Source organism: Plodia interpunctella, chromosome 15, assembly GCF_027563975.2.
Source record: "Plodia interpunctella isolate USDA-ARS_2022_Savannah chromosome 15, ilPloInte3.2, whole genome shotgun sequence".
NCBI classification, from domain to species: Eukaryota; Metazoa; Arthropoda; class Insecta; order Lepidoptera; family Pyralidae; genus Plodia; species Plodia interpunctella.
Genome location: NC_071308.1, coordinates 669923 through 688038, shown reverse-complemented (window position 1 = coordinate 688038; position 18116 = coordinate 669923). Strand labels below are relative to the sequence as shown.

The window sequence follows — 18116 nt, the reverse complement described above, 5'->3', positions numbered from 1 at the left end:
CCAATGAGAAATAAAAATTAATAGTACAAAATAAGAGTGGCGTCCTACCCTTGACAGCAAGGTTTTATAGATTTTAAATGGCACGTCAAGGTCTTGCATATTTCGAATTTATTTTGAGGCGATGGGCCCATGGGGTCCAGAGGCAAAATTCTTTTTGTCTGAGATTACAGCGCGTCTCCGTGAGGTAACGGGCGATCCTAGGGCGGGCAGTTACTTTGCACAGATTGCCATAGCGGTTCAGAGGGGTAATGCTGCCAGCGACGACGAGCTGGAATCTCTTTATTATTTATAATTATCAATTTTGTAAAAAAAAATGTGTATTTTTTTAGTCATCGATTTTAATGTCCGATTATATATAGAGAATTGAGAAATACCTAAGAATTTGGCATCCTTAATTTATCATTGTATGTCTTTGGAAATTTAACGAAAGTCATTGGAGTAACCAACGAATTGGTGCTGACCACGTGTTGGCTTATCCATATAGTTAGTATAGTTTTGTATTTTTTATCACTCTTTAAATGTCAATCTGTTTTTTAAAGGCCTCTTGGTTATCCTTCACTTTCGTCTTCAAATTCGAATTTATCTTTCACGCCGCCCGGGCTTCTCGGCTTCGTCGACCCCAATGCAACCGGACAAGGATAAGAGAGATCTGCTGCATGACCCAGATAATTATCTTAAATAATTTAAATTATATATCAATCATTAAAATAAAATATCAATCATTAAAATAAAATACATAATTAACACTGAATTATCATTGTAGCATACACGAATGCACGTGTACATAACGCCTCCGAGGGATTTGGCTTACATAGCTCATGCATTATGCACTTTCTTAGTACAGGTGTTGCAAGACAAAGGCATTCAGCTGATTTAAGTATTCCGCGAAACGTCTTGTAATGCAAGTGGGGCCTATTGTTTTGTGGTTGAGTTAAGGAGAGTCCAACTGATAGTGTGGACACAGCGTATTGACCAATTTTTCTTTTGTCTGTGGACTGATGTTGGAAATTTGGGGGGGGGGGGGGGAAGCTCGAGGTGATTGCTATTGGTCGTTTAACTGTCGCTTGAAATTTTCTAGCTCAAAAATCTCCTACATAAGCTATCTGCTCACTTAATACATTATCTTCGAAGATAATATGTATGAAAACAAAAAAATATATACAATACAATAATTCCTTATTGCACAAATTATTAAATCATAATTAATAAATCGATTCCTTAAAATAAACTAAAGAACAGTAGATTTTGCGCCATTCTCAGTAAAATTAACGTGTAAAAGTGAACGCGGAATGTTCCTGCCATCTAAATACGTCCAATTAACTTATTTATCCGCAAATCTGCTACTTTCATATTTTGCTTCAATTATAGTATGCATAAACCGTTGCGTTTCTTCTTTATTGTTTATTTATACGTTGGTTAACAACTAGCTGGTTGCCTAGCGGTGGTGGTGTAATGGTTAGACGTCCGCCTGTGGATCGAAAGGTCCCAGGTTCGAATCCTACTCGTGCCACAAGAGTTTGTATACAAACTGATTCATGTATAGTAGATTTCATCGACCACCACTTGCTTCCGGTGAAGGAAAACATCGTGAGGAAACCTGCACACTGGTTGATTATTAACTTGTGTGTGAAATGGAGAAGGCAATGGTAAACCACTCCATTAATAATGCCAAGAAAGTTGTTGTGTGTGTTTCATTCCACGTAATAACCAGACCCTCAGCCATGAGGAATACGACTATGAAGAAGAGCTGGTTGCCTACCCCCGGTGGCATCCTACATGTTATAAAAAGGCCCGCTGTCACGTCTGTCTGTTTGTCTGTATGAACGTGATAAACTGAAAAGCTACCGGACAAATTTTTGTACGCTTTTCACCAAGTGTGATTACTGAGGAAGGTTTATATGTATAATTTATTACGGTTTTACACGTGCGAAGCTAGTTGAACTATTTATCAAATTTCATCAAAATCAGTCCAGTGTTGTAGTCGTGAAAGTGTGACAGACAGACTTTCGCATTTATAATATTTATTAGTATAGATGCCTGTAATGCTTCATAATAAATGCCAACATAACTATCATTCTTAATTGCATTGTAAGGTTTTTTATTAAAAAAATGATACAAATGCTTTACCATTTGGGCTAGCTGTATTTACATATATCCAATTATTCTACTAATTGGAGTAAGATTTTCAAAGAAAATTAAACGAGTGTAAAATATCTGCGTGTTTTGTTAATTTGTAGACGATACAAAAATTTGATCTGCTCTATCTTCATACCACATAGTACGTTATTCCTAATCTTGCAATGATCAAACTATGGCTTTATTCAAACATAGCAAATAAACATTCTGGTAAAGAAATAAAGGTATATCTATCTTTCAAGGTATAATCCAGTCTGCCATTAAATCGCTAAACTGGTTGAATCGGAAAAGTGTAGCAGTCCTGTTTGTAGTAAATCCTGGCTTGTCTTGCTTTGAATTAGAAACTAAAAGTACAGGTTAGTACTGAGTATCTTTGGGATGGAAGTGTTCGCAGTCTGATCATCATCATTTCTGCCCTTATCTCTCCTCTGCTGAGCGTAGGCCTGGTAGCAACTTCAACGATTTTGAACTCTGCTGACTGGGTTGCTCGCATGTGGCTATGCAACCAGTCTTATTAGTGAACGTTCTCTTTACATGTACCCATTTTTTTTCTATGATTCTCTCATTCAGTATTTCTATGCATTAAGTATGATCGTACCAGACTACGACATATTATAATACGTTGGAGATGGCGTGATATAATGTCGGGCGTAAACAATTAATAAACTTAAAATTGTACAGAAAATGAAAGAAAATGCGAATGTTGTTGTGTTGTTATGTTGGACTGCAATCCATCAGACACAGGCGACCGTGCAAAATGTAGTAAATCGAAAGTGAACACACCCTGATAAGGCCATTGGCGAGGTATCGCGCTTTCTCGTTGACAACGGCTACCAACTACGGTGATAAGAATATTTAACATCACCTAGTTGTGATACTAGACTTTTATTTATGGCGAATCTAGCTGCGTCTTGTTATGGCCTGTATGTTAATTCGCTCTGAAGGTACAATTCGTCAGTTTGGGTACCTCACTCTCTCTCTCTCTCTCTCTCTCTCATCTATTTTAGCTGCCAAACAGCAGTACTTACATTGTTGTGTTCAGGGTGTTACCGGGTATTGTGGCGAAAGGTCCTAGGCCACAAAGTTGGCAACGCTCATCTGACTTGATGTTGTTGGTGTCCCATCATGTGGGCCGGGCCTGTTCGCCTGGTCGGTTGTATAATGACATGTGTATTCTGAATCTATCCTGCAGTGTTTTAATTTTGAAAATAATATTGAGATTAAAAAAGACTTGAGCGGTAATCGAACCCACACACCTGAATAACTGTTTTGTTCCAATCATGAATAATCTTTCAATTGTCACTCTCTGTATTTGTGTTAATATTTGCCATATAAGTACAGTCAGCATCAACCACGCAATACTAATGACCATTTTTCCGCAGAACGACATGGACATGCAATTTTGAAACATGACTTTTGACAATCTTATTCTGTTTATTGTAAATAATAATTTTATTTCCGTAACGTATACGTAACATTGTTAATGATATCGACCCATATTGTTCAACTGCGTGTGAATCCACGCGTGTCTCATTAACGGTAATTAGATGTTGATTGTAAAGTATGACATTTATAACCCGCACTATCGTTTTGCCTTATAATAGCTTATTGTTACATAATAAAGACATGTGTAGGTCTAGAATTTAGAAACATAAGTTAAATTAAATTTTCTTCTTTGTCGACTTCTGTCGACTAAACGCATAATGTGTTCTTGTATCTATGTGTTCAAAATACATTACAATTAGAATCTAATTTCAAATTATCATAAATATTTTACCTTAATTTAATCGGTACCGAGCATATTGTTTCCTTTTTGTTGATCGTACCATAGATTAAGTAATGTTTTAGATTTTTAAAATATTTTATTCAGTGAGACATTTGAATGCACAGCAGTGTCTAACTAAATAACAGACATTAGTCACGTACAGATAAGCTTTGTCAGACTGCGGGTGGTCCAAAATAGCTGCAAATTGACAAATATTTTGTTGGACTGGAATTTGCTAACATCATCCGGTGTATCTATGCATGCAAACCTAATTTAAAAAAGTGGTAGAAATCAGGCCGAATTTAACAAATAAAACAATGTAAGAAATAACAATTTTCCAAAATTTTCACGATTAAGTTTAACGGTCCGTAAGAAAAGGATGTCCAACTATTTGCTCTTTGGAGCATCGTATCAATATTTGATACGATACTCCAAATAGCAAATAGTTGGAGCTAATAACGATGTTCATTTAAGTTTATGTTCAAATCCATTAACATGATAATATTTCATTACCATTCTATCATCTTTCCTTAAATTACGGGGTTAACATTTCTTTATATACTTCTAAAACTACCTATCATACATATCTTCGTTTACTTCTAAAACTACCACATCGTTCCTTATACCGTATACGAATATTACCACCACTTTTTGGTTTTTCCATGTATCGGTAAATTACGTTATGCCTCTCAAATATTACTTGAAATGTATTTTAATACAGTGCGGTATGCGCCTCACGTTCACTTTCAAGTTTTACTTTCATAACGCTTAAAGTCTATAATGTCGTTTCGTAAACATCCTCTTAGGTTTCTCGGTCTATTAGACCATTGCAAAGTTCTGTAATAACATAGTCTATTAATTCTAATTCAAACGTATATTCAGTTGTACGAGGAATATACTACTGTTATATCTGCTAAGCTATAATTATTAGGCATTTAACAGTTACGATTGCAACAAAATTCTCCCTGTTTAATTTCCATATGTTGATTTAATTGTGTTATTACATTATATACTTTTTCTGTTATCTTTCGAAACAACTCTTAAGTGTATTCTTTAACTTTCGCTCTTTAACGATTACGTAGTAACGGTACTTGATGTATTTTCTTAGACATTCCTCTAATGTTATACTTTCTATCGTAATAATCATTGCTTGTACTCTGCAATATTAATAATATTATTGTCTCGATATATTTGAATTGTTTCGTTGTAGGGTCTTGACCTCTCCGATGTAATCTAGATATTCAAATGACAAAACATTCACTTTTGTCATTTAAACTTGGCCTTTGGTTAATGGATAACATGTGTGTGTGTACGGTTGGCAGCATATCAATCGCGCCATTCTTTGCAAATTCATCACTATTACCATTGCACAGAAGTCTATATAGACTAACTATTATAGCTTTGTCTTCTTATCGAATATGTTATTGAAACTGGTGTAAGATTTAATGGATTTAGTTCAATTCATCTAAGCATGTGACGTGCCTTCACTTGCTCACGTGCTCAGTGCTAATACTAATAATATCGTCTAATGAAAAATGTGTGTTGTCTTGGAGTATGACGTTAATATAAATACAATGGAATTTTGACGTGTGATTTTGTAACTCTTCAAATATATAAACAGCTGTCAGGCGTGATAGGGATTCTTTAGTAGTTTCTTTGCAATGATCTTTCCTAAATGTTGGAAGTTCTAAACATAAAATAGAAGCTATATTACCAAGGCAACATGAGGTCTTCGCATGAACAATTTATATAATTCGACACATCGAGTCAAAAAAAATTGCCATATTCAAAATGAACTTGAACTTACAAAACTTGTAGAGGTCAAAATTTTGGATTTAAATACATGAATATGCAGTACGTCTATGGCACATCAAATCGTTTGCCTTGCCAGCCTTGGCCACCAAATTCGACCTCGACACCTCATGAGACATGAGATAAAGTAAATCAATAATTAATTACCATGGTTCCGTACCCGTAGGAATTTCCAGTTCAAAAGTAACCGTGTAGATTTTGCGTGATTGAGTTGTTATTTATTTCTTTAATCAATCATACAATTTCTACGGGCTTACACATACATACACATACATCCAAACTTGCATTTAATGTTCATTGGATAGAATAATTAAATCAATCTGAAAGAGCACACCGGAAGTCAAACCCGGGACCTTGTAGTGTCTATAGGTAATGGGGGCGAGGACAAGGACTGAGGGCCTCAACGGAGGTAGTTATTTTACTTTGTGTTATTTTTCAGTACAAGGTTGAGTTGCTATAATGCAAAAATTGCATGCTTTCTTCTTTTTAAAAAAGCTGCGTCGATGTAATATCAGTCTGCAATACGTTGTTAATTTGCGGATATTAGCTAATCGAACTACCTACGTCGTAACTTTTCATTGATCATTAAAATTTGTAAATTTTGAACGGATTCGGTCCAAATTTTGCGAATACAAATTTCTAATTTCAATAAAAACTGCCGTCTTTCAACATTTGTGAATAAAAACGGCAGATATGCATTAACACGAAATATACCTACATACGAGGCCAAACCAGAATACCTAATTTTATTATAAACCAAGTTGTAGGTGATACAAGTCATGGATATATAGTAACAAAAAGGTTAAGGCTGACCTAAAATAATTATTTGTTGACTTTGAATATTAGAATGGTAAATATTTGGAATTGATGTAAAGTCATGAATACTGTTGAATTTTATTATTTGTTTTGTAAGATCCATGATGATGATTAAACAATCCTATTAACTGGTTGATTAGGATTTCTCAAAGGTTAAAGTTGAAATATAGTAAATAAATATTTGTGTATTGTTAATTCTAAATGATTGCCATACCAATATTTGTTAAAGTCATTATGGTGCATAAAAATTTTTACTTCAAAAGATTCATCTAGCTTTGGGATTTCCCCTGGCAGTTTTGATTGGGCCATAATTTGGCCGTCAGGTTCTAATGTGTTGTGGTTTAGTATAATTATCATGTTTTACAGCCTAGTAGGAATTATATAAACAACTTCATAATTGGTGTAAAATGTTATATTCTGACAAAACGTTTCCTATGTTTATTAATATTTTCAATTAAGCACATGAAATTTTGCTTATAGTTTGGTTCGTGTATAAAAAAAAAATCCCTTTACTAATAGATACCAAAAGCACAATATTGGTACACCTCAAGGTTTCCTACTAGGTCCTAAATGTTATATGCGCCCATAATATTTTATGCCTTTTTATTTTTATGACCAATTTGGGTATAGAATAGGATTTACATAGTAATATAATATACCTATGCCTTTATGACCGATGTATGCAACTGTTGCAACTCCAATAAAACATCGACCCCAAGAAACTGTTTTGTACCGATCTGTATAGTAAGACTAATTCGCCTAAGTTATATTCCTATTCCCGTACATTAAGACATGTAATTTTCAAATGACTTATTGAATTGTTCCCAGGAAACCCCCGCCACCCCCGAAGAAGATATTCGAATACCTAAACAAGCATGTGGTAGGACAGGAGTACGCCAAAAAGGTCCTATCCGTAGCTGTGTACAACCACTACAAGAGGATCTACAACAACGTCACAAGTGGAACACCCAACGATGCCCACCATCCTTTACATCACACGCACCGTGGTCAGTGATAGTGTTTTGTTGCACCTTATAAAACTAGTTGTTCGTCGCGTACTTTGACCTCGCCAACACGATAAATTATGATGAGTTTTTACAAATTTGTGAATATTTCAAACACGACTGAACTGATTTTGATGCCCCACAAACTTAAAAATTCTATTGGCATATCCCACATACCTTTTAAATTTCATCAAACTTAGACCAACACGGTTCGAAAGTTATCGCGTTACAAACTCACACACACTTCACTTTAGCACACACACACAATTAGCCTCATAATAAGGGTCTTTACGCCCTACAAAAAACTACATAATTTACGTATTTTGGTTTTGTTTAGAAGAGCTACACGATATTTCCACCTGTTGGTCTATTTTTAATGCATTTTTTTGCTGGAAAACGCCCGATTATCGTGAGAAAATCTGCGTAGTATAATATAGTTTGTACGTGCCTAAAATAGTTATGTAAAATCAATATCAAATCACAGTTATATTCTACGGTCCCTGTTCTAATATTTCTTCTTCAAAGCGGTGGTGATTCAGTGGTTAAGACGCCCGCCTGTAATCAAATCACTTATGAATCTCATGTATAGCGATGGAAAACATTATGATGATACCTGTACAATAGTACACCATACTATTCAGTTCACTAATGTGTATGCGATATGGCCATAGGCAGTCATAAAAGTAATGTCAGGCTTTAGGCGACCGGAATAAAATCTGACACCGGTGTTAACAATGATACACTCGACAGGGAGGAAAAAAAGAAAACGAAATCTTTAAATAATTAATTAATAAGTATATTTTAAACTACAAAAATAAGTACAATGTTTTATCTATAACTATATTTCTATGTATATGTAATCTACAGACATAGTTGTCACCGATTCCAATAGATCTCGACGGTTCATGGCTATTCATGTGGGTTCAACAGTGCCAACTACAATCTCACCGTACAAAGTGTGTGTTGCGTCACTCACTAGTCTCTGTAGACTGGTTTCCAGGTTTCAAGTTCTGATCTTGTTAAATTGGCTGTTTTATTATACAATTATTGATATCGGCGCGCCTATTACGTTTTATAAATCCAGTTTTCTGAAATTTTGCTTTTGGTACGCAATTTTGAATGTTACGAATCAACTGGTATGTATCAACCTAGCGTCTATTTAAAAGTTATTTCATACCTTCCAGCTTTATAAGATTCTATGTTATAATGATAATACGATTCCCTTGTCAATCAATAGCAGCGTGCTTGAAATATTTTAGTTCTATCAAAAATGTGTGGGGATTTATAGGCAAATGACTTGCTTGGGTCTTTATTTTGTTGTTTGATTTTGTTTGCACACTGCTAAGAATAAACATCTCTACGCGTATACTATCCTCTTCAGTTCTGTGCTTTCATAAATGTACGACCTGCTACTTTCTTTTATCGTCCGCATTCTCATTGCCGGTCGTTTAGTTAAGTTTTTCTTTGCACTTGCCACCCTCCTCTGTCCTGTGCCTCTCATCAATATACCACCCGCTACTTTCGTCGTCCGTCGTTCGTTCACAGGTGAAAGATCACCTGTGCAAGAAGTGTTGCTGACCTGTCTTAGCAACATTTGTCTAGGCCTCCATACCATCAGTAATTTGTTTGTCATCACTCCGACGTGCCAGGTGTCCACACTGGATTAAGTGAAACTAAATAGAAGCCCATAGAAATTGAAAAAACCGTGACAATTGTGATTTTTACGCCGCACCCGTGCTTTCACCTCGTCTCGTTTATTAATTTTCGTCTATTTTGACTTATTTTTGTCCACTTCGCTTCGGAATTTGGATACAAGTTTTTGTTTTATTTTATCTTGTCAAATTCACCATTAAATTCCTGTCAATAATATTGCTGAAAGACCTACCAATGAGTTAGGTTGTATTCGCCTCACTTTCATTGTGGTGTCATCACAAATATAACCTTTTACTTACTAATTATTTGATGAAAGGCCAAGGTCAGGCTGTAATTATTTTATTTATGTATGTTTATGTTTCAAATGATTAATTGATTGTAGAGGCCATATCTAGGCTTACCCCGCCTCCAAAATAAAAGTCTTCTTCAGTCCTGAACGTGACTTAGTTCTATATGCTCGGATCCCTAGTTAGAATGAGTCGACCGGGCGATTTAAGTGGAGAGTAGCAGCAGACATGCGGCGTAGTCCAGTGTTCTATTTTAAAATGGAATCAGCGACTTCACACTTCCAAAAGATGGTATTACATTTCCCATTTGAGTGAATTCTTATCATATTATTTATTTTTGATAACATTTTTTTTATTTTTTATTATACAGTTTACACAGTCTATATATAGGAGAATTACGACCTAGGACAGTTCGACGATGAGGGGGAAACAGGGGTTTGATTTTATTAATCCTACGAGGGAGTCTGGAGGGAGCTCTATATTTTATTTTATTAAGAATTGGTGTACAGTCAATTTTACATTGAATTAGTTTGTATAAGAATTTGAGGTCCAGAAAATCTATTCTCTTATACAGTGAACTAAGCTTAAAGTAATTCAGTCTCTCACTATAGGATTTCAGTTATAAGAATAAGAATTATTTATTAAATGCATATAAAATAACAAATGATCCCACACTAGGCCAGGCCTGTGTCGTGGGCATCGAATACAAATCGTTACATTTAACAACAAAAGATGGCGCGACAAAATGGAAAAAAAGATACCGAAATTAATTTGAATCAATAAATAAATCGATAAAATAAGATAAACGCAATTCAGACTCGGAGATTTATACACACATTTCACATATTTTATTAAAAATTTATTGTTGCAAGTGTTTACTATGTTATCTAAGCAACGCTTGTCATTGCTTCATTAAAACTTAGTTTAAATTCTTAAATGGCCAATCCTACATTTATAAAAATATGGCTTCAACTTCATTTATTTAAACTGGAAAATGATGTAATTGTTTGTATCAGAAAAATAAGTGTCTCTCAACACTATTGTGCAATTTCGACTTAAAATTTCAAGTTAAGCCCCTTGTTGGGTTTTATTTTTATTCTTCCTTTTACCACATAATTTTGTTGCCCCTGGAGAAAGGAGGATATAGCTACGTCATAACTCACAAAGCGCGTACAGTCAACCGCACACCAAGTTTAACTGCGTGGTCCACTATATGCCATTGTGATAGTGGCGTATTTGCAATATTTTTTGTTAGCATGTGGCACATCAACTGTACATTGCGATCTTATCTCGGAAATCATGAGGCTCGGCGCTCTGCTAATTTCTGTTTTTGATCGATATATTGTCGCGTTTCTTCTAAGTTGGGATTATGGCACTTGTGAGATTCGCATTCCGCACACAATGAAACGAAGTTTCTACCGCCGATACTTCACCTGCGCTTTGGAACACGGCAGTAGACTTAGTTTTAAGTAAACTTTTTCCTAATTTGAATTTTGTATTTGAACCAATAGCTATTTTAATTTTCATGAACTGAGGTACTTTGTTGTGGATGGATATAGATAATTTGCCATTACGTAGGATAACGGACATACAATAAAGACGCAAATTGCGTACACTTTATGATGCGTGGCGCGGGCGCCATGAGTGTAAACTTTCCTGACGTAAATCAATTCATGTTTGATTCATCACTCGAATATTACGTTATTTTATTACAGAGATACCGACTTCCACACAAGCAGTATTTTACGTTTTTATGTGTTGTATTGGAAGTCGGTAATTTTTTTTTTGGGAAATAAGCTTTTGTCTAACAAAGATTGCGCTCTGTCATCATTTCAGCTCAATATACAATACAGAATTTGATAAATAGTAAAGCAGAAGGAAATAACAACATTTTATATGTATCGACAGATCTCTTACACCTGAGCCACAGCGCGGGCGGTGGCGGAGGCGGCACAGAAATCCTGGAGAGACAGCATCATGAGCTGAAACTTGACAAGAGCAATGTTCTGCTTCTGGGACCCACTGGATGCGGTGAGTGGACGAAACGAAGGAGGAGGCGCCTCAGGCCGTCTATATACTATCGGCAAACAGGTCGCGAAACTCGGCGTTTGCGACGTAGGTACACTGCAGGATTTTCCTTGCGGTAAATAAAGCTCACATACAAACTACGAATGTAATGTATTTTCATTCTGTCAACGGATAACGTAAGAATTATTTGGAGATTCGACGTATCTGCGGAGAACAACGGAGCGTTAGAAATTACATTAGAATTAAATTAGTTAATTATAAATTGATTATTTATCAATATTATTACTAAGTCCCAGATTAAAATATTCAGTGTCACACCGACGGACTTTCCGTAGAAGTCCATGCTGGTTGCATACTAAAACGTAGGATTTTCCAAGGTTTTTCCTCGCTACTTTCATAAACGCATGAGATTTACATCGATGATGTTGCAAATAAGATGATCAGACTCATAATAACATGACCTGTAAAGGATCACGAAGTATCGTGACGTGATCGTGACTGCTCTCTCTGTGAATTTCAGGTTTTCATAGTTTTGCGTAATAAAATTAACGTAAATATCTACAAAATCAAAATCAAATCATTTATTCAGAAATTAGGCCTTCACAGGCACCTACAAAAATTCCAATACGATCCTTTTAAAAAAAAATCACAAAGAGAAAGGCAAAAACCCGCGAAAACGCTCAGATGAGACTCTTCAGAGTAATAATATGTGCCGGTAACCACGTGACCTCGCCATATCCGTCAGGACGACATGTCATTGTAAATAATAAATATGGCTTTCTGTTATCCGCAGAAACTTACGCTATGTTGTAGGTCAATGACATTTATCTTTATGTTGATGTAACATTGTAGCTCCGTACAATACATGTTTAATGATGTAATGTAAATGGTAAAGGTGTCCGAATGATTTAATAGTGGCGTTTTAAATCTGAACGTTAATCATCGGCCATTTTTATGTCCCCATTGCTAGGGCAGTGGCTTTCCATGCGGATAACGAAGATTAGCAAGGCACAACGTATCATCCATCTCATGATCAACTAATATTATAAATGCGAAAGTTTTGACGATGTATGTGAGTATGTATGTTTGTTACTCTTTCACGCAAAATCTTCTGGGCGGATTGTTATGAAATTTGGTACGAGGGTAGAACATAACCTGGAATTATAAATAGGGTACGTTTTATCTCGAAATTCCCACGGGAGAAAAGACCCGGGGCGCACCTCGTGTTTATCAACATTTTGTAAACTTGTATCATAAAGATTTGTGGTTAACAGTCGAGCTTTCTTAATAAATTGCCATACCATACCAATCTTTTAATTCTATGTTGAAATGCTACTTAATATTAAATTTGAAGAATTTTGTATTACGAATGGCCTCTCGTAAAATATATTGATGTTTTTTTAATTACATCAATGATTAATGCGTATGCAATGGAGATATTTTAAACATTAACTATAGCAGTACACGCACATCATTATGCAACAAGAATACGGTCAAAAATATCACGTTTATTCAAGTAGGTAGCACCGAATTACCGTCGGGTACAGAAATACCTCACAATATTTGTATGTAACATACGTACATATTGTATGTGCATCTCGACTAGATTGGCTAATTGATTAGACACAAATAAGGCGGTTAGTGTGATATGTCACGTAGTTCGACGATGCTTACAATGGTCGAGTTGGCGGCGAGCCAAGTAGGCGAGTGGTTTGACTATAGTGCTACAAATTTATATGCGTCTTTCCATTCACGGCGTTTGGCCTGGCATTGCCTTCTCAAATAGGGCTAAATGTTGTCTGTGCCAATGCTTCTAATAGATAACATGTCTAGATTTACTGAGGGCCTGCTACAGGATTGTCTCCCGCTCGAATTTGCTTTTTCACTTCCACTTCGCACGGGCGTCAGCACCTCTGGTTGTCAGACCATTGGCACGCGCATCATCCTGGACGACGTCAAGCCAGCACTTCTTGGGTATGCCCTTTCTGTCAGGGCCAGGCGGCAATCGCATAGCCAGACATTTCCCTACGTAATTTGCCGGTCCACGCATGACGTGGCCTTTTCACAGACATGAAGACTGTTGTGAATGCGCAGGCCTACTTTGAGATTGTACATGATTGTAAAAAGTAATTTTGATTTGATCGTGTTTGGAAAGTAATGTTATTTAATCTTTACACAATACACACATACATGTTAAAAGTTGAACAGTCAATAACAAAAAATATTTTTCTCTAACAAAATTGTAAAATGGGAGCTATTTTACTCGACTCCTTCCTTCTACTCGACCAGTCTAAAAATCTCTTTGATGGTACGGTTTTGGAATGACTATTTTTGGAGCACTTTACAACGCAATGTTTTAGAATTATTTATGTCACCTGTGTAATGATTATCAATGAGCAAATATACACACTAAGCTCAATAATTACTCGACTAAGATCGTTACCCTGTTGTCGTTCCCAGCCTGAGATTTCCCTTATTCTACTTATACTCCTGTATGATGACGTGAATGCTCTGAAGACTCTTTCTAACCTAACCTATCTATCAGTCTGATTATGTTTTATATCATACTTGACGTGTATAATCGTATGCTAATCCAAAACTGTATGTTATTATGTGAGAACACGCAATATATAACTTTTGCTGATAAAGTTGAATGACTTTGGCTAGGGTTTCCTAAACAACATACTGTAAAAGATTACATATGCGAATATTTTATTATGGCGTGGAAACTTTCTGTGGTCGACATTTTTTTAAAGTGTTTCTATAAATAGTCTTTTTCTGTTTATTATTTACTACCGCATTGGTGTGGTCACATTTGGACTCAGGACAGGGCACCGACTTGTCAATAACATTTAAACATTTTCAATTATTACATATAGACTTTTCACTTAATTGTATGAATTTGTTTTAATGAAAATCTAATGTTTTAAGGCCTTTTAAAATATACTTATTATGTCATTAGTTTAATAAATATCCTTTATATCATAAGGTCTCTTGCATAACCAAGCATTAAGAAAAAAAAAAACATTAACCAATAACATGAGAGATAACAAGAATATAAATATATCCACGGATAAAATTGGCATTCATTTATTGTTGACATTCACCGTCACAATCGACCATTACCGAATCAGAATGCGAGTCAATAATAATGCGATAAAGTTGAAGTTAAATCACTCCAAATTGTTATCGCGAAGTGAAAGGTCCGTATTACTCTGGAGAGTAACCACATTCTTGGTAAAAGTGGACAGATATTTTTTATTTGTTATAGAATATTTAAAAAGAGATAAAAATTTACGAGTTTCTTATTGGCCATTGAAATAATATTATGGCTTGTAAACACTAATTATTGCGTGTGATATATATGCGTGTGTGTGTAAAAACGAGGTTCTAATATGTTAGATTAAGGAGTTGTTTCACCACTTACTGATATAATATTATTTTGGAATCTGACAGAGAACTAGCATAGATAAATCTGCCTAATGAGATTGGCCATTGAAAATTTGTGAAACACCATTTTTAAAGCTATCTGTTTTATATGTTACATCTACACTGTGAGATACTTTATATCAAAAGCGGTGAAAGAAAAAGAAACCTTAAATCTAACATACAAAATACGAACCCACATAAAATCATTAACAATTTTGGAAGTAAACAAAATAAAAAACGTTTCCATTACATAACATGTATTTTCGTTAACGGTTACGTATAATTATACCATAGAATCTCATAACGACTCGTCATAATGTTTGTTAAGTCATAATAAAAGAGAGCGGTGATATGGCGAATGAATAAACATGAGGAATGGAAACAACTCGAAAATATGCTAGTTGTAGTACCCAGAAAAATATGGTACTAACTTTGTATACAAATTCTTGCCTTCTTCTGTCCCTTACCAAATCTCATTTTAATTGGGGTCGGAGCATATTGTCATTTCCTTGCACAACAAAAAAGATACTATTACGATGAATAATGTATATAAATAAATCATTTATTAACTAGTTGTTCGTCGCGAACTTAGACCTTGCGATCACTATAAATTTTTACAAATTTGTGAATATTTCAAACACGACTGAACCGATTTGGATGCCCCACGGACTTGAAAATTCTATTGGCATATCCTACATACCTTTTAAATTTCATCAAAACAAGACCACCGGTTCGAAAGTTATCGCGTTACAAACAAACAAATATACATACAAAAAATGTATTTTTGCCCCGCTCGCTCAATAAAGATTGATATCAATTTACTTCCTCGAATACCTATTCGAATGCCAATTGACAATTCGGGAAGTTGTATGAAAATCTAAATCTACCAATACCTGTTTTATTCTGTATGAAACAGGCTTTGGTAGATCTAGATTTTCATACAACCCGGCTAATCTCATACAAAGTGGCAGATTGTGCCGGGCACGCGTTATGAGAGATAAAATATGTCAACGCTCTGTTTTGTTTCATCTCATGTATTCTTAATACGCACATGTCTTTCTTGTATGAGCTAAATTGAAGATATGTTGTGTTCTATAGCTTACTCTGTCTACGAAATGTTCGTTGTAAACTGACCAACGTCTCAATGGCGCCATTCTTAAATTACTTTGTTACTAATTCACTTTTACTTCTACGTTGCGAGTATTACGTGAATTGTATTAAGTGATTCTTTAGAACTGGTTTTCGGAACAAGTTTTCGGTAAAAACTGGTGTGTTTTCAATCCTCCGTGGTCCAGTGGAGGCGTATTTTGTTGTTTCTAGATTTTGTTAAGATATTAAAGACTTATTCACGAAATGGAACAAGGGATGAAAAAGATTAAATACCTACTAGGTCTAGTTACACACAATCGACTATGATCGCAATCTAACGAAGAGCATTTTATATACGTACTAGCTTTTGCCTACAACTTCGTATGTGAGTAAAATTCCGTTTCCCGTGGGAATTTCAGGAAATCCCTTCTCCCTTAAACTGTCCTAGGAACCTACACCCCAAATTTCAGCTTTTTACGCCCAGTAGTGTCGGCTGTGCGTTGTCTGTCAGTTAGTCACTTTCAGTCAGTCAGTTTTATATATATAGATATCTATATATGTAAAACTCTTGCGTTACTGAGTGACTGACGATGAAGTGACTGACTGAAGTCGAATATAGTTCCTGTTTTATAAAAGAATCCCGTCGACAATCACACGTGACTGACCCGCATTTTCATTATCCATTTTTCACGTTGGGTTTAATCATATTATATTTTATCCCAGGTAAAACCCTCCTAGCGCAAACGATAGCGCAATGCCTGGACGTTCCGTTCGCGATTTGCGACTGTACCACTCTCACGCAGGCGGGCTACGTCGGCGAGGACATCGAGAGCGTCATCGCCAAGTTGCTACAGGACGCAAACTTCAAGTGAGTCATCACTTCAAATAGAGACAGCCTAGGTTTTCTTGCTGAGATAATTATTTTCCCTAGAAACAACATCGAATGCTTCAAAATGGGTGTTAAAATATTCATTCGGAGCCGGCTAAATTCATGAAAGCCGGCGACCACTTCCCATCAGATGGGCCGTATGTCAGTTTTCCTCCTTAGTGGTATAGAAAAAAAAAATAGCTTACCTACATTTTTCACGTTTTTATTTTCACTCTTTGCCCGTGAGTGTTTCGTCGTCCAGTCGAGCAGACTACCGAATAAACTTATTTCATACAAAACATGCTCGGATGAATCATATTCCGTCCATGGGATACGTCGACGAGGGCATTGAGAGAGTCATCGACATGCTGCCAACTTCAAGTGAGTCAACGCTAATTGACAATTCAGATATAGGCTAGGCTTTTTTGATATGATAATGTTTTCCCTGCCATGGTTTACCCTTGAGATTAACTCGGAGTCCTTCAAAAAGGACGTCATTCAGTATGGCACCTTTGGTGTTGAATCAAAAAATCCACCATTTGCGTATATTTATTCCAGGTATTATCTTCACTCGGGCAAATAGTGAAGACGTAGGATTTCGTTTCCTGGACCTTGCTTCGAGAACTACACAAAACCATGTTCAATTTGGACATTGTTTTAAAAACTTTTTGTAGTAAGAAAGACTACTTATTTATTGTTATTTCAGCGTGGAGCGAGCACAGACGGGTATAGTTTTTCTCGACGAAGTAGACAAAATTGGTGCCGTGCCCGGTATTCACCAACTGAGAGATGTCGGAGGTAACACATTCTTCTACATTGTCATTCAACATAGACATAACAATTCCTGAATGTTAGCCAACAAGTCTACTGCAATCACAAGAATACAAGAACGAACAAATTCGCGTCAGTTTTTCTTTCTATTCCCTTTTATATATATCCTATTTTTGTTACATAGTTTTTAAAAAATAAAAATTCTATATTCGTATCAGTGTGATTTGTCCGTATATATGTATATTTGTTTATACAATAATTTTTTTTTTACATACATTACATACGATGATTATTTCATCGTAATGTAGATAGAAATTACTGTACCAAAATTCAACCAAAGTTATTTTGTACTCCTACGGTCTCAACATATAGTTTTTAAAAAATAAAAATTCTATATTCGTATATGTTGAGACCGTAGGAGTACAAAATAACTTTGGTTGAATTTTGGTACAGTAATT

General features: G+C 35.6%; 1 protein-coding gene across 4 annotated transcripts in view; it reads left to right on the top strand.

The window, feature by feature from the left end:
* The window catches only part of ClpX (Caseinolytic protease chaperone subunit), a 43944-nt gene that overhangs the window by 9227 nt on the left and 16601 nt on the right, over positions 1–18116 (top strand). For all 4 annotated transcript variants that reach the window (XM_053755302.2, XM_053755303.2, XM_053755305.2 and 1 more), the window contains exons 4-7: positions 7358–7536; positions 11382–11504; positions 16743–16887; positions 17594–17685. In XM_053755302.2, coding sequence (XP_053611277.1) covers positions 7358–7536; positions 11382–11504; positions 16743–16887; positions 17594–17685 — 539 coding nt within the window. The remainder of the gene's footprint in view (positions 1–7357; positions 7537–11381; positions 11505–16742; positions 16888–17593; positions 17686–18116) is intronic.